A 17,812-nucleotide genomic window follows, 5' to 3' on the forward strand; every position below is an offset into this window, starting at 1 on the left:
GAGAAGAGGAGCCTCTATCTGACACTCACATACCAACACACCCTCTTCCAGGGAGAAAAGCCATTGTGGCACATGAAAGAGATACAGCACAAGGAAGGCAGGCCACAGGCACCGAGGGAAAAGAATTTTCAGGGACAAATCTCCAGCAGAACACCCACTAATCTGCTAATCTCGAATCTCAGGAATGTCATTCAGTTCCCTAACACCAACCTGACCCTGGCAGCCTTGAAGTCATCCAGGTAGTACAGGAGGTTTATCTGGGGTGATGAAGGAAGGAGAGGCTCATGTCATTCTCCCACCTCCACAGAATCAAACACCCCCACATCCCTTCACTCAAACCTCTGTGCTTTTCCCCACGCTCCTCTTCCTGAAGCCAGTGGCCTCCCACCTCCTGTGTCTGTCCCTGAAATCTCCAACTCCTTGGCCTAGTCAGCACCCCACCCTCCCAGGGCCTGTCACCCCACACAGCCCTCAGCCACACAAATGCCTGACACATAAAATACAGTCTTTAGCAAAATTTAAGGGCACTCCAGCATTGTGTTGGTGAGCCACTGGGAGGAGGGGTTTCCATTTATATGGACACAAAAATGAGGACGGTTATTCACAAAAATAAAATAGCTCAGTTTGGGCACTGTCTTCAGCAGGGATCCTTTCTTGCCTCCTAACATCCAGCTGAGTTAGCCACTGAGTCTAGGCCCTCACTGAGCTCCCCTTCTCCTCGCTGTGCACTCTCCTTAGTATGCTGGCCACACCCCCAGGGTCATCTCTCCTTTCTTCCTCTGTAGCAGGGACAGAACTCCCTCCCCTCCACCCCACCTTCCTCCCTAGGGCCTTATCATTTGGACTCTCATTCCTCAGTCCTTTCTGAGAGGCTTACTTGAGAGCAGGCTTAGGGTAGGAGTAGCAGGCTCAGGGAGAGGCCCAAGGTCTCAGAACCTTCTGGTAAGACTTGTCGTGGGGATATCAATGGAAGTAGGCTGCTGCAACCTCTTTTGCTAGTTTTGTGGGGCTGGTACTACTATATCTGCTTTGTAAGATCTCCCAGGGTTCTCCTATCCTGCTTTTCCTGGGTGACAATATCACTAATAATAATATTTTCTAATGTTTAAATAGTTCTTTGCAGTTCACAAATCCCATGCAGAGCCACTTAGAGAAATTGCACCTTCCCCCATTTTACAGATGAAAACACCGAGGCCCAGAGAGAGAAAGGAACATCCCCTATGGTTTTGGGACCTTCGAGTAAAGAATATAAGTTCACCTATGCAATTGGCTTTGAGAAGTCATGTGCAAACAGGACAGCTCTTGACTTAGCTGGCTGGGCTTCCCTGCTGTAGATGTTAGCTCAGCTGTCCCCTTCCTGCTTTATAGTAGGGGGTGTGTACTGAGCTTTAGATTTAATATTTCCTGCTCTTAAGTTCATGTTTGTGGTCTAGTTTACTTCTCAGGGGAGGCGTTTCTCCTTATGACAGAACAAACCAAGCCCCACAGAGCTGACCAAAGCAGGTCCAAAGAGTCCACTGCAGAGGGACCAAGCACATATCGAGGTTGAACACAGCACCTCATAGGACACATGCTGGACTGGCTGCCATGGGCAAGGTTCTGACCTAGGAAAAGGCTGCCTGTCACATGCCCTTCTTCCCACCAGCAGTTTTGCTAATTAACTGGTTCTGTTTCCCATTAGCCAGAAGCATAATGGCCATTTGACAGATGAATGAGTCCAGACAGAGGAGTGGCAGACCCCAGGCAAAGGCTCTGCCCTCTCTGCTCATTCACTCAGCCAGTGTGCCAGGCCTGCCAAGGACCTGAAGGGGTGGGGTGAGGGACAGTGGTGGCAGGAACAGGAATGAGTCAGGCCTGGGGCCTCTCCTCTATTTCCTCAAAATGCAGCATATATTATAATTACTAATTATAATATGCACTGTGCATATTATAATTACTAATACAGGTTCCAGGTACTATTCTAAGCACTTTACATGTATTTATCTCATTTAATCATTTAATGCGCCCAACAAGCCTCTGATGTGGGTATCACCATTAATATTCCCACCTTACAGAAAAAACAATGAGGCACAGAGAGGTCACACTATGTATAAAATTAGATGCACAGAAAAAAGAGATGAATTTGCTCACTGTGTTAGAAAGTAGCTTGTGAATTTTGTTTTCTATAAATCCTCTCTCCCAAACATTTTGTTATATTACATAACTATGAAAACAATTATACTTAAAAGTTGTCATCTATTAGAGTGAAAAAAGAAAAAAACTGACAGCGGCCACAAGAAGTAAAGAAAACATATACATTCCAAAGAAGAGAAGGTTTTACTTTTATCCTGGGAATGTGGACAAAGTGGTTTTTAGAGGCAGCCTTGGATGATGGGGTGTTTTGAGCCTGCGTAGAAGGGGCAAGGGTGTTTCAGGCTGAGGGCCCAGTATGAGAAAAGATGTGGGGGAGAGACTATGCAGAGCATGGCTGGGAATTGCCAGCAGGTCAGGCTGGCTGCTGCGTGATGCTGAGAGTGGGAAACCAGGTTGGGTCTAGTGTGTGGAGGCCTTGAATGCCAGGCCAAGGAGTCAGGACTTGATTGCATGGGTGATGGGGAACCCACAGACAGTTTCTGGGGGGGAAAATAGGACTCCTCACATTTCCTAATCATTTCCAAGGACAAAAGCGTGTCCTCTCTCCTTATCTCTGGGACCTCATGCCTCGTCTCCATAACCTCTTCCCCAGCTGCCCCACTGTTCACCCAACTGATCATCTTCCAAAGGTTAAAGCCCCCAAATACCTGCCTGACCACATCACACCCCTCAAAACCACCCACTGGCTCCCACCATCTATGGGATCATATCCAGATACTGCAGCAGTGTGACATTCTGGTATCTAGTATGGAGGGTAGACTGGAGGTGGGACTGTCACAAGAGGCTGTCACTTAAACCAGTTAGTCAGCTTAAGGAGGAAGGATGATCCCTGAGGATTAAAAGGCTCTGGGAGTGACTCTGTCCCTGTTGAGACCCTTTCCTGAATGGGAGGTGTCATGGGCTCTTACAGTGCCAGAGGGTAAAAAAATCACACACACACACACACACACACACACACACACACACACACGGTGAAGATCCTTTAGTTGGCTCTTCTTTGTCATCTCACTCTGAGAAGGCATTGAATTTCCCCACATCTCAAATTATCAGTCTATGAGTGGGTGTGGGGTATCAGGGTCAGGAAGCTAAAGGCATTAGCACAGGGACTGATGGGTGGTCAGAGGGCTTCATGGATCCCCGTGAGAATCCCGCAGTTGGCAGAGAGGGTGGAGACAAGGGGCAGAGAGGGTGGATTGACCAAGTTAAGGTCAATCTAGTACTAACCATTGCCAGGCCTCCTGTTATCATGGGGATTGTGACTGTTATGGACTGAATGTTTGTGGCCCCCCAACCCCCAAATTCATATATTGAAACTCTAACTCCAATGTGATGGTATTAGGAGGCAGGGCCTTTCAGTGGTAATTAGGTCAAGAGGGTGGAGCTCTCATAAGTGGGACTAGTGCCCTTATAAGAAGAGACAGAAGAGCTAGCTTTCTTTTTGTCATGTGAGGATATAAGAAGGTAGCAGTCTACAACCCAGAAGACATTCCTCACCTGAACCTGACCATGCTCTCAGACTCCCAGCCTGCAAACCTGTGAGAAATAAATTTTGCTGTTGATAAGCCACCCAGTCTACGGTATTTTTGTCATAGTAGCCTGAGCTGACTAAGACAGTGGTGGTGATCATCTATTAGTGATACATGTCTGCTGTATGCTAGTGACTATTCCTCACACTTACATTCATTGTCTCATTTAATTTCCTCAATAGTCCTATGAGGTAGGTACTAATATCTCCATTTTATAAGTAGAGAGGTGGAGGCCCAGAGAAGTTAAAGACCTGCTCCAGTCACACAGCTGGGGTGAGGTGGAGCTGGAATCCATAGCCCAGGGGGCTAACATTGAACTTAAGGGATTGGACAGGTGGAGTGTCTGACACCAGAACCCACACCCTCCCTCCACTACCCCGCACTTAGAGCTAAGAATTGAAGGTCCACAGGAAGGCAGGTACCTGACTAATCTGTCACCTGCCTCCGGCCTTGAGTTCAGCACCACAAACAGCTCCTCCCAGCCTCTCAGTAATCCAGGGCGCTTCTGCCTCCTGAGCTTGCTGCAGTCACCATTTGGAGTGCTATTTTCACACCATTTTGGTTGCCCAAGCTAAAAGAAGCCTCCTGGTCAAACCCCTGCTCTATGTAAAGGAGGAACCTGAGGCTTTGGGGAAAACTGACAAGCTGCTTTGTTCTAGGCATCAGGGATATAGCAGTAAACAAAACTGATAAAGATTTTATCTTCATGGAGCTAACGTTCTAGTGGGCTCCCAGGATCCTGCCAAGTCTATGGTCTCCCCTGCCTCCAGAGTAGGAGTCCTCCCTGACCATCAAGTCTCCCAGACACTGCCTCTTCCAAGGAACCTTTCCTGACTGGCAACCCTGACCTGTCCCCCTCAGTTCCTCCGCTGGACAAGAACAGGGCTGAAAGGTTCAAGTGGCCACATTGTCAGTAGTTGCCAGTAATTACTGGTTTTAGGTTTCAGGTTTGTGTTTCCACCCAGAGAGCAAGAGGCATGTCTTCCCCTCATCTCCTCCCCCCTCATTGTACTAGCACAGGGTTAGGCATGCAGATGCTCAAGGACATTTCTTTTTATTATGGAGGCACTACAACATCCCCATGGCATATTTCCCAGTGTGTCCCAGTTCTTAAATGCATCATTCATTCATTCATTCATTCACTCAAGGAAGATAAGATCAAGACTACTGGGAAAGACCTGGGAATCATCCGCTAGCAGGAGAGATTCAGCCGTGGAAAGGATGAGATCCCCAAGGAGAGGAGGGAAGGCAGAAATTGGAAGAGAGCTGAGGACATCACAGAGCCTTGCAGGGAATGGCACCAACATCTGGGAAGTGGGCAGGAATGAGGGAGACAGAAGAAGCCATCAGAGGGGCAGGAGGAATCACAGAGAACTGCATCTTGGAAGCCAGGGGGGAAAGTCGGTTTTCAGAAGGAGAAGCACAATGGTGGCAATTGCTGGTGATATCAGGCCCACAGCATGGTAAATAGGATTCAGGTGGTTACAGCCTGAACAATTCAAGGCAGTCATGGGGCAGAAGCCAGATCTCTGTGGCTTAAAGAAGTGGAGACAATGCACGCCACACACTCTACAGAAATTTGGTTGTGAAAGGAAAGACAAATGTGGGCTGGTATCCAGAGGAAAAAGCAGAATTGAGAAAGAGCAATAACCACATGAAGAGGAAGGAGCCCGGGGGAGGGAAGGAGGCAGGCCTGAGCTGGAAGGGCCCAGAGAAGGTGGCAGGTAGAGTCCAGAGGAGGCCTCTCACCCTCACACAGGATGGAAGAGGAAAGGGCAGGTGATTTCCAGAGGAGTCCTGGGCAATTTGAGGGGGCACTGGTCACAAAGCCAGAACCTCTTGGGTTTAGAGATGGTGTGGGCAGGAGCTGGAGGATTTGGTTTGTCAGGAGGTTTGAGAAACAAAGAGAAGGGCTGGCCTTGCTTTGCAAGGAGCTAGCTGGCATCACTGAGGGGGAAGACACAGGAGCTGTTGAGGGATACTGGGAGTTCCTTGGGGCTGGAGAGGAGTTGTTGGTGGTATCACCTTTTCCCACCAGAGGGGAAGAGGGAGAGGTCAGCTGAGCCTGGTTCCTCCAGGTCACCCCTGAGGCCCTCACAAGCCTGAGGCTGCTCCAAGTCAGCTTTCACTCCAAGCCAGAGAGGGGAGGTTTAAGTGAGGTAAGGTGCAGAATCCCCCACCTCTGGAGCCTCAGCAATCCAGACGGTCTGCAGAAAGGGCTTCCCCAGTCACTGCCCATTGAGGTTCATTATTCTCACAATGCTGTTTGCTCTCAGACAACTGTAACAGAAAAATCCTCAGAAGGTGCTCTGTTTTTTTTTTGTGTGTTTTTTTTTTTTTGTGTGTGTGTGTGTGAGTAAAGGTGACAGATTTAGGGCCTCAGCAAGATGCCCACTCTCTGTGCTAGTCCTACTCTGGAGGAAATGCCCAGCAGCATTTACCCCAGCCTCTCATCCGGCCTCAGCTTCACTTCCAGACAGAGAAGCAGGGAATGCCAGAACAGGGCAGGAACACTGAGGCTTCGCCAGGGGAAGGTCCATCAGAGTGGATTCAATGACACTCCCTCAGTGCACGCTGCCTGCCAGGCATCTGGCCATCCAGCTATGCCTGGACACTCTCAGGGACAGGCTGCTCTGCCCTCCTATGGCAGTCTGCTCCATTTTGTTCAGTTTTGAGTGGTTCCCAGTTTTCTAATCTGAGACAAAATTGACCTCCCTATAACTTCCCTGTTTATCCAAAGCCCTCCTGGGAGTCCAAAGCACACCAGTGCCCCTCCTGCTTGTGACAAGTGCAGAGATGTCTCACACACACACACACACACACACACACACACACACACACACACAGCAGCTTGTGTTCTCTTTCCTTGACAAGACTTTGGCCAGCTAGCAATGACATTTGGTGTGTTGGTTCTTATTTTCCAGAATACAGCGGTACCTCAGTTTTTGAACATCTCTGTTGATAAACATTTCAGTTTACGAACACTGTAAATGCAGAAGGAAATGCTTCAGTTTTCGAACATGCCTCGGAAGTCGACCATGCCACACTGCTTCCGCTGAGGGCAGGATCCTGAGGCCTAGCTGTGGGCTGTGGACCCCTCAGTTTTCGAACATTTCAGAACTTGACCGGTCTTCTGGAGCGGATCACATTTGAAAACCAAGGTACCACTGTACATGTTTACTATGGAGGCCACTGTACTGGAGGTAAGAGTTGGGGCAGAGGGACTAGCTTGGGGTCACATTGTCAGCCTGTGACAAAGCTGGGGTCAGAACATTTCTCAGGTTTACTGATTTGCAGCCTGTGATTCCCTGAACCGAGATTTGGGCTGCCTCCCCCACTGCTGGGCCATAGATAGAACCCCGGTGATGCCCTGGTGCCTCTCAGCCCCTGCCATGTGCCTGGGCCAGGTTGGAGCTTTCAGTGGACAGAGTCCATGTCTCTCTCTTTCCTCCTCATCCTTGCACACTCCCAACCCCCAGAAGGAGCATTTGGCACCCAGCTGCGGCCTGATCCTGCACCCTCCCTTCTCCTGCCTCCACACAGGTGGCACTCACATGTGGCCTCCAGGCCGGTCCTCCCTGGTGAGCATTCCCTCCTTCTCCATCAGCATCTGCCGGAAAGTCCTGACCTTCTGTCGGGTTTCCTCTTCAGAGTACCTGCAGGGGTGCAGGGAGGGCGAGAGCTGCTCTCTTGGCTTTGGTTCCTTTCCAGCCTGTGCCTCCCCCTCTCCTTCCCCTTCCCCCAGGCTTCAGTCACAAGAACATTTTCCAACTTGGGATGATCTGTCCAAGCAAGGTTCTCAGTGCTGGGGAAGCTCAAGGCCTGCCCACTTTGTACCAAAACAGTCAGCTAACCAACTAAATAAACCACCAGCCAAACAAACAAATAAACTAAAAGAAGTTGTTCCTAGAGGTGGAGAGACTGACTAGGTGAGGCGATGCCCTTCCTCCTGGCACTCATTCATTCCCAGGGCAGGCTTCCCTCCCACATCCAGGCTGCAGTCCCTCTCTGGATACATTTTAGGGAGAAGTGAGAATCCATGGCTTTTTCTGCTTTCCTGGCCTCAAGGACATTGATTCTCACAGTAGCCTTGGGACGTCCTTAGAGCATTCCCATCTCTGCAAGATCAAGGCTACTAAGTGGCTTGTTGGGGATCCCAATGCTAGATCCATTGTTTCCCTCTGAGCCGGGTGGATGAAATCTGGGCCTTGAATGGAAGTTCCTCACTTCTCTACTCCCTTTTCCCTCCAGGTTTCAGGCTAGGGACCAAAGTCCAGAATTCTCTGCTCCTCATCGTTGCTCCCACACCTGGGAGTCAGTCTTCACCCTCTCTCATGGCACCACTGTGACAGCTGCTGCCCGGGCCTTCCAGCTCCTCTGGCATTTCTTTCTCCAGCATGTGTCCATGCGGCCCAGGTGGGGGGTGTTTTTGTTTGCCCAGGCCCTTGCCCTATGCCAGGGACACAGCAGGTATCCAGTGGCTGCTGCTGAATGAATCTTGGGGTCCCCAGCCCCTACCCTCTCTCCTCCCTGGGCTGCAAGTCATTGTCCTGGACAGAAAACATGGTGGCAAATAGGAACAGGGGTCCTGTCTTGTCTCTATCATCCGGTCACCATTCACCCTCTGTCGACGCAGCAGGCCCAGCCCTCCCCACTCAGCCTGTTCATGAAACAGTACACTGTTCCCTCTTAGGGACTCCAGGTCTTTTCTCCAACCTTTTCTCTTCAATCCTTTCTCCCCTTCTTCAACAAGCATGTGTGGATTGGCCCTGCCTTTTTAGAGAGCAACTGGGCAATTCTTTTCAAAAGCCTTAAAAAATGAACACTCCCTTTGACTCCTAAATTGATGTCCAGGTTTACCCTGAGGAAATAATCATGGCTAAGCACAAAGATGTGACTCATAGGATGTTTACAACAGCATGAATACCCTCCGACCAGGTTAGGAGCTGCTGTTTGTGTTTTTATAGCAGCCAGTACCTCCTGGATCCTGGCAGGTGGTCCATGTGCTAGTCATTATGTGTTGACTCCTCTGTGTTCTGCCCTGGCCTGGGCGTTCCCTGAGGGCAGGGACCTTGTCTGTCTGGATTGCCATTGTGTCTCCAGCACTTGGCACCTTGCTTGCCACATGTGGCACCCCAAATTTTTGATAAATGAGTGACTGGTGATGGAGAGGCACTGAAGAGTTTGAAGTTTGGATTTTTATTTTGGAAAGGTGGCTTTGGTGGCTATGTGGCTACAGGAGAAGGACCTGGAGGTGTGGGGGCCGCCATTGGGCTACCACAGGGGTTCATGCAGGAGATGGTGAAATGAGAGCTAGAGAGTGGGCCTGAAGGTGGAGGGGAAGAAGTAGACAAACAACTGTCTAGGTGGAAGAATGGCTGGGTCTCAGGGACTGATTGAACATGCTGGGGAGCAGGGGTAGATGAGAAGCACAACTTTTTAACCAGATGTCCCTTGTCCTCTGATCCTCTGCAGGTTCAGGCACCTGTGTGGCCCACCATAGGGAGGGTTGAATCCTGCCTGGAAGGGGGAAAGGCCCATCTTTCCCAACTCCTCACCTCATCACAGGGAGGATATGTGTGTGTGGGGATGAGGAGGTGCTCAGGCCACACTATACTGATACCTCTAATCCAGCTTCACCAAGCTCTGGGCCTGGGCCCATGGTGTCCACCTCATTCCCTGTTTAGCACTCAGCTGGAGAGTCCTTGTCCTTGTGCATTGGGCAGTACAGAGCTCTCAGATGGCTGGACTGGCCTGGTGCCCAAGAAGAAGGGATGGTGGCCTCTCTGAGCAGTGGAGGCACAGAGGAACTGCTCCCATCTCACCTTTTCAGGAAGCCAGCTTGTCATTGCCACCAGCACAGAGACAAACAGCATAGGCCCTTTAAACTGCTCAGTCCCAGACCCATAGACCTCTGGGAGGGAGACACAGGGTGGCTGGACCATTGGCATGGGGCCCTAGAAGTGGTGGGGCTGGGGAGGAGATGGCCTAAGAGTAAGGCTGGGCCAGATCCCCAGGTGGATAGGAGGGGCTTCAGGTCAGGGTCCAAGCCCCATGCCTGGGGTTCTATGGAGCATGTAAGGCTGGGAGATGGGTTTCATTAAGACCTGGAATAGGACATGTGCAGGGACTTGGGGCTCATCCCAGAGCTGCCAGATTTAAGGCAAGTTGACTAACTTCAACACTTGTCGTTAGGGGGCTGGGAGGGCTGGATTGAACCAACTAGGAGGCTTAGGGAGGACCACTCTATGCCCCAGGGTTTCATGCTGGGAGAAACTGGGGACCCAGGGATAACATCTGGTTATTTGGCAAAGAGGTCTCAAGTGTGACCACCACCTCCCAGTCTCCCCTTTCCTCATATCTCTTGAGGCCAACCCTCTCAGTTGAGGCCCTGTGGGACAGTGATTAAGGGGTGAGCCAGGAGAGCTAGGCAGTCCTATTTTTGAGTCTTGGCACTCCCCCCCCCCCGCTTTCTAGTTTTGTGACCTTGGACAAGTCCTTACACTTCTCTTAGCCTTAGCTCCTACATCTGTGAAATGGGATAGTAACCCGCCTTTCAAAATTGTCACAAGGATTAAGAGAGATGGTGCATATAAAGCCCTTTGCCGGGCATAGTTGGTGCTCAATAAATTGTAGTGACTGAGTATTTTTGTTCCAGAGTGGTGTGGACAGAGGGTCTAGCTATCCCAGGCACTCTGCCTTTTTCTACTCCAGACCTCTGCCAGCTCAGCAAGGTCCCAGGTCAGGAGTTACCTGGGCCTCTTCACCCTGCATTCTCAGGAGGCAAAGGCTGACATGGAAGGGAAGCTGGTACCCAACCACCCACTCTCTGTGAAAGTGGTAGCATCTGCCAACTTAAGGCCATGCAGGAGGCCTGGCTAGCATTGGCCAAAGCTTCATACTAAAAATCAAGGGCTTGGACAGGGGAATGGAGATAGGGAGGACAATGATGTCTATCTCCCTCGTCCCCATTCCACTGTATGGGAAGGACATGCCAAATCTGTTGTTGCTTTGGGGACTTCCTGGGTTGCCCTCTGGAGCTGGAGTGGGATGAGGGGACACTGTATTTTAAAAGAGGTCCCCAGAGTGGTGAAATGAAATGAAATGAAAACGTTTCATTCTCCTTGCCCAGACCCAGGGCTCCTAGATAATTCCTTCCTTGATCATTAATTTGGTTTTCCCTGTAGCTCTGAGGGGTAGATGGCCTCACTATTCCCATTTTATAGATGAGGAAACAGAACAGGGAGAGGGCTCAAAGCTTCAAGTCCAGCTAGGGGCAGAGCTTGCTCTGTCCACCTTGGCACCACCACCATTACCACTGTGTCCTCACAGAAAGGAGCCTGGGAAGGGGAGGAGGGGGATGTTTGTGATGGGGGAGAGGGTCCGGTATCACATTGCACAGGCTCCCCAGCTCTGTCCCCACCCCCATAGTGATTGTAGGCTGCACACAGAGGCTACCCTGGAAGGTGATTTCAAATGCAGCATCAGTCACCTGTGAATTAGCTGGCCATCCATCAATATTAAGAAAGGGATCGCTTTTTAATGGGGCCAAAGAATGTGTGTTCCTGTAACTAGTGGGAATATTTGTCAAATGCCTGAGAACCTGGTAAATAAATGCGAATGAACCAGTGTTTCTAGAACTGGATATTAATGACTAGATTTTATAACAGGGCAAGGGTCCCTAATGTTTGTGGAGCACTTTCTGGGGACTGACTGGGGGTCCAGGAGCCCTGTAGGTGCATGCCTTAGTTCACAGGACCCTCAGAACAATTCTGGAAGACTTATTTTATAGGTGAGTAATTGTGGCTTGCCCAAGGTCACAGGCCTGGGTCAAAAGCCTGGATTGTTGGGTTTCAGGGTGGCTGTGGCCTTCACTCCTCAGGCTGCCACTAAGTGATGGGAGGGGAGGAGGATGGTGACTGGAGAGAGAGCTTTGTGGGAAGCCCCAGTCTAAGGACCACCTGCAGTGAGGGCTTGGGTGTGAGGAAGGGGCTGGGACTGAACATCTGGAGACCTAGTGGGTGCTTCCCAGAGAGGCACAGGTCATTGATGCCTGGGGAATGACACCAAGGACATAGCCAAATGCCATCCCCTTCCACCTGAGACTGCCCTCACCTGGTAAAGGCCCTCCCAAGAGCAGTGAGGGGCTGGGGCTCCTGGAGGAGAAGATTCAGCCAGGGGGAAGAGACTCGGGGAAGGAGAGGAGCTTCATGAAGGAGGTGGTTCGGGCTTCCCTGAAAGAAGGGCTCTGGAGGGGTCAGATTTCAGAAAGGAAGACTCAGTGAAGTGGGGGGGGGGGGCTTAGTGAGGGGAGAGGTGCTCAGGGAGATAGGGGGGCTCTGTGAGGGGGAGGGAGCAGAGTCCATTGTGCTTTCTTGTCTGGCTGCAGCAGGTGCTTGGCACAATCTAGGTAGCTCGATCCACCCATTTTATAGAAGGGAAACCTGAGGCTTTGAGTTGTCATGGATGTTTACATGCCTCTCTCCTCCACTGGACTGGACTGGATGTTTTTGGAAAGCATGAATTGTGTCTCCTTGGTTTCTGTGAATTTGAGTCCAGTTCAGAGGTGTTCAAGACAGTTTGTTGGTTGAATAAACTAATAAATGGGCTTATAATAAATGGGCTGGGCTTGCAATGACTCCACTTGGGCTGTTTCAGACTCCCGTCCCTTGCCTGGTTCCAGGGTCCCCAAGCTTGCATAGTTCCTCCCTCTGCCCCGCGCCTTGGCCCTATCCCGCAGCCAGGACGTCCCCTCTTTCCACCCCGCGCGAGCTCACCCCTGTTCCTCCATCATCTCCTGCAGCTCCATGCACTTGAGCTCCACGCGCCGCTTGCGCTCGTGGTCCAGGATCTCGCGGTGCGCGCGCTTCACCAGGCCCGGCTCAGCGGCGCGCATCTCCTCCTCCGCCCGCGGCCAGTTCCCGGAGGAGGCGCCGGGCTGCGGGAAGCCGTTCGCAGCATCGGGCGGGGACGGCATGCTGGCCGCCCCGTTGTTAACGGTGGAGGACATAGCAGCTGGCCCCGCAGCTACTGGCCTGGGCCCTGAGGGACAGACACAGACACGAGGCGGGATGGTCACTTCTCGGCCACCTGCTAAGCTCCTCTCTGCGCAGTTAATCCTGGAGATTTAAAGGCCCACTCATGGCTCTAATCCGCTTCCCCTCAGGCTGCGGAGGGGGATGGACAGCAGGTTTGCACCTTTGGGTCACACCTCAGAGCATGAGGGGGCATTGGACACTGGGCTTTCCCGTCTGTAAGATGAGTGAATGCAAGCGGGGCTATAGATAGTCTCTAAGGGCCCTTGGCTTGGAAAGGAGTCATTTTCAGGGACCTAGTAACCACCTAGGGCAACCCTCTCTGCCTTGTACCAGTGCCTGGGCCTGACCACCTAGCACCTGCCTCCACACCTGCTTGCAACTCCCCAGGCAATCAAATTAGTTCCTGGGAACATTTGTTAGTTTTATTCTTGTTTTCCTTCAAGAAAACCTCCTCCTCCCCAAAACACTCATTGTCCTGGCTTTGGCTGGTGGCATCACAGACCACATGTGCTCCCACCTCCCAGTCTGCTCCCAGGGCAGCCCTGCAGAGATGGGAAGACAGAGCCTTCTCCAGGCTTAGGGGCATTCCCACCACAGATGCAGTTTTCGGTTCCCACTTTAATTTGGCTGACTTCTCCAAAGCCAACAGTCCGGGTGGGGGACTGATCCAGATTGAAGCCCATAGGACTGTCCCCTCATTGTCTGAGAAACACTGCTTCTGAGGATGTGGCCAGAAGTGGCACTGACATTAGCTTTCCGGACAGACACATCCTCCTATAGGCTCAGGGTGACATGGGAGTCAGCATGGCTTGGGAGGTAAGAAGTCCTGGTTTCACACTAGGCCCAAAGTAAGGCATGTGCGTGCATTTGCCCAGGCACATGTGTGCACACGCACACATACACACCAAGGACCTATCTTAACAGGGAGGTACTTCCTGAGCTATTTCCATTTTCTTTCTCCAAGGCTCTGCTAGTTGCTAAGCAACAGGGAGGCCTCCTTCCCAGGGAGTGGGACGGGAGGGAGGGAAAGTGTGGAGGGAGGTGGGAAGAGAAGAGATTGGGCATGTCTGGACATCCTGAATGGACCTTCCCTGCAACACAACCCCCAACACACACTCTCCTTACTAACCTCAGAGTGATGGGAGTGGGGGAAATTCAGAGCCACAGAGATTGGAAGGCAGATGAGAGAGAGGGGGACTGTGAGAGGCACTAGAAGCTCTAAAGGGGACAGAGTGACAGTGGTTATGAGAACATAAGCTCCTTTATATGTCCATCACCTTAAGTCCCAAGTCCCTGGGGTCTAGGCCAGGCTCCTCCACTCTTTGCTCTGTGACCCTGAAAGCATCACTGTCCCTCTCTGAACCTCTGATCCCCACCTGTGCCTGGAGCATCATCCAGACTCTTCAGGAGAGGAGGGCTCTTGGAGGTTTACAGACCAGAGCTGTTTTCTTTAACCTTTCTCCACCCCAAACCCTGCAGGCATCCTGCCTGTCCCTATCCCACCTCTGCACCCCAGCTCCACCAGGGCTTCTCCTGGGGCACCCTATAAGCATCACCTACTCCCCTGCCCCCACCCAGAGCACTAGGAATCCTGCTCCACCTGCCTTGGCCGCTGTGCTTAGCTCATAGGTAACCCCTCCATATGTTGGTCACCTGAGCCAGGGGCATATATGGAGTTTGGAGACCTCCACTGCCTTGGCCCACTGCAGCTCACATGTCATCATCCCCTCTTCCCAGCATCACTCACATTTATCCACCTCCTTCTCTCCCATTACCATCTCAATCCAAGCCCCTTACTCTGATCTACTCTGGCCTCAGTGTCCTGCATGGCACCTCCTGACCTGTCTATCCATGCCGCATCAGCAACCTGGGAGATCAGTCCAGGAGCAAATCAGACATGTCATGCTCTGATTAACAGCCTCTAGTGGCTTCCTGTCACCTTGGCTTAAGGTCATGACCTGACCTGCCTTTTGGTCTAGCTGTCCACACCCCTTCCAACAGATTCTCCATCTTTCTTGCCTCTCCATTGCCCTGGGATACCCTTCTGATTTTTACATGTTCTCAAAGTAACTGCTCATATGCATCACCACCTTCTGGAAGCTTTCACTTAGCCCTCTGGCAGGTGCTGCCCTCCCAGAGCTCTTGCCACTCACTGTTGTCACTGTGGGTTCACAGGCCTGGCTCCCCCTGGGCTGGGGGCAGTTTAGTTTTCTGCTCCCAGTGCCAGCAAAGTGCCTGAGCAGGTGGAGCTCAATGCATATGGGCAGAGCAAATGGAAAACAATTATTATGGGAGGCAGGATGGAGGACTATCTGGCACAGTCCTTAATACAGCCTGCAAGGCCCCTTCATGTTTTGCCTTATGCTATCTCTCAGCTTCATCCGTTGCTACACCTCATCCTGCAACCAACCTCCAGCCCCTCAGCCTTGGTCATCTGTTCCCAGCCAAGCATTCTCACTCCTTTGTGCCTTCGCCCATGAGGTTACCCTGTGCTGGAATACCTGTTCCCCTCTTCTCCATCGGCGAACTTCTACTCATCCTTCAGTGCCTAGCCCAAATGTCACCTCCCCTGGGAAGCCTTCTCCACTTCTGAGGAACGATGAGTCATTCCCTCCTTCACTCCCACTGCTTTTGTCCTCACCTCTTTAGATACTGAGGTTCAACTTGTTGTTTTCATCTGACCCTTGTTCTAGACTGTGAACCCTCTGCGGGGACTGGACAATCTCTTCCTTATAGCTTCTCAGAGCCTCCACAGAACCTGGCAATGCAGGAGGCACACTGAAGGTGTGGTAGAAAGCCAGCTTCTTAGTCATGCTGCTCTGAAGGCTTACCCTCTGATGTGGGTGAGGCTCCCCAGCCTAGAGCTTGGCCCAAGCTCCTTGAAGGGAGGAGAAGAGAAGCTGATGGGGGGAGTTCTGAATGTACTCAGATCTCTAGACCCCAAGAAATTCTATCCCCAGCACTGGGAAAATGTCTTAGGCTACCAGGGGCAATCTTTCAGGTTGTGGAGGTACAGGGAGAAGGTGCCGTCTGCATTTGCTCTAGGACAGATGGTGGATTCTACCAACTTATGGTGAGTTGGAGGGTGCCAGGCAGGAAGCTGAGGTAGGTTATTAAAAGCATGACCCTTGAACACCTAGAGAAGAACCCAGGGGTCATTGCACACTAAGCCCACCTCTTTCCAAGTTAGGGTTGCTGGACCAGCAAACCGGGGAGTTACTGCAGACAGGGTCTCTCTGTGAGGCATCTGACATTATCTTTTATGGAATCCTTATGAGATTTCATAAGGCAGAGGGACATCATACTGGTTAGAGTGTCAGCCCTCGCACCAAAGGGTTGCTGGTTTGATTCCCAGTCAAGGGCACATACCTGGGTGCAGGTTCGATCCCCAGCCCCAGTAGGGATGAATGTGGGAGGCAACCAATCGATATGTTTCTCTCACATTGATGTTCTCTCTCTCTCTCTCCCTCTCTCTCTAAAAATCAATGGAAAAAATATACTCAGGTGAGGATTAATAACAACAACAAAAGAATATACAGGCTATCAGAATCCCTATCTTTAAATATTTGAAGGCTTGTAGAGGATATAGGCCAAACCTGGCTGAATCTTCTGGGAAGCTTGTAAGAAGTAGGTAGGGTTGCCAAATTTGGCAAATAAAAATATAGGATGTGCAGCTAAATTAAATTTGAATTCCATGAATTTCATATTTGGGACATACTTATATTTAAAAAAATATTCACTGTTTATTTGAAATTCAAATTTAACCTGGTGTCTTGTATTTCACATGTTCATCCTACCTGAGACTCACCCCAGACCTACTGAATCAAAATCTCCAGAGGAGAAAAAAAAAATCTCCGAAGGTGAAATTGGTAATGTTCCCCAGGTGATTCTGATATAGACTATAGACCAGCAATTGGGAACCCTGTCAGAGCAGAGGTTCTCAGATTCTATTAGGCCTCAGAGTCACCTGGAGGGCTTGTTAAAACACAGTGGGCTGGGCCCCACGCTGAGTTTCTGACTCAATAGATCTGGGGTAGTGTCTGAGAATTTGCACTTCCAACAGGTTCCCAAGTGCTGTCTTTTGACCACACAGAGAGGAGCAGGGCCCTAGCTTATCTGTCACTCTCTCCCCTTCAGAGACTCACCCACTGCTGGCCTTTGTCCTAGAAGACAAAGCCAGGATTCCGGCAGGGAAGTCATCTAGAGTGGACTTCAGTAAGTCCATGACAGGATTTTTCCGCCCTAACAATCAAATCTTAAAAAACAATAAAAAACCCTAAGCAGTTCAGTTCATGCCAGGATGAGTTCCCCGTTACAGGAATTGTTCAGACAGGAGTTGGATACTATGTTCATTCAAACACTCACCCAACATCTACTCTGGGCCCCACCCTATGAAAGGCTGAGGACTTGGAGATGAATGAGACCCCATCCTTGCCTGGAAGCTCACAAGATAACAATTGGTTTTGGAAACCAATTGTTATCTGGGTCTAGTGTGAATAAAGAGAATTTGAGGAGTGTCTGTAGCTTTGTCTGGTTGTCAGGGCAGGCTTCCCAGAGGGGGTGGGAGGGTCTGGAGGCAGCGACACTGGAGTAGGTGAGGCCTGAGCAGAGAGAGTAACCAAAGAATTTATATGCATATATGCACAACCCAAGGACACAGACAATGGTGGGGAGCGGGACTGGGGAGGGGGAAGTAACAGGGGAGGGAAGGGGGGGGGAACAGGTCATTGGGGAGAAAAAGGGACATCTGTAATACTTTAAACAAAAAATAAAATAAAATAAATAAAAAAGAGACAGACTTGGCAGGATGTGACTGGATGTGGGGTGGTGGGGAGGTGTCTTGGATGACACTGACTTGGGTGACCAGGTGGATGGTGTAGCCATTTACTGTGATGGGGAACATGGAGGGTAGATTGAGAGTGTGCTGAGGGTGAGAGGTTTGGGGGGGGTCAAGCAGGCAGATATGACATCTAGAGCCTTAACCCTAACCCTGACCCTAACTTGCCAAGGTCCTTGGGGACATTGACAGAGTCTCTTTGGAGGCAGGGCAGCAAATGGGAAATCTTTTCTCTACTACTGATTGGCCATGAGACCCTGAGCAAGTCTCACCCCCTC

At 50.8% G+C, this 17,812-nt stretch overlaps 1 protein-coding gene across 1 annotated transcript in view; it reads right to left on the reverse strand.

Moving 5' to 3' along the window:
* Positions 1 to 17,812, reverse strand: part of SRRM3 (serine/arginine repetitive matrix 3) — a 52,446-nt gene that overhangs the window by 19,632 nt on the left and 15,002 nt on the right. Inside the window, exons 2-3 of the mRNA XM_087815098.1 lie at positions 12,437 to 12,701; positions 7,214 to 7,315 (exon numbers count right to left, since the gene is read on the reverse strand). Coding sequence (XP_087671224.1) covers positions 7,214 to 7,315; positions 12,437 to 12,701 — 367 coding nt within the window. The remainder of the gene's footprint in view (positions 1 to 7,213; positions 7,316 to 12,436; positions 12,702 to 17,812) is intronic.

Source organism: Miniopterus natalensis, chromosome 3 (genome assembly GCF_054644295.1).
Source record: "Miniopterus natalensis isolate mMinNat1 chromosome 3, mMinNat1.hap1, whole genome shotgun sequence".
NCBI lineage: Eukaryota > Metazoa > Chordata > Mammalia > Chiroptera > Miniopteridae > Miniopterus > Miniopterus natalensis.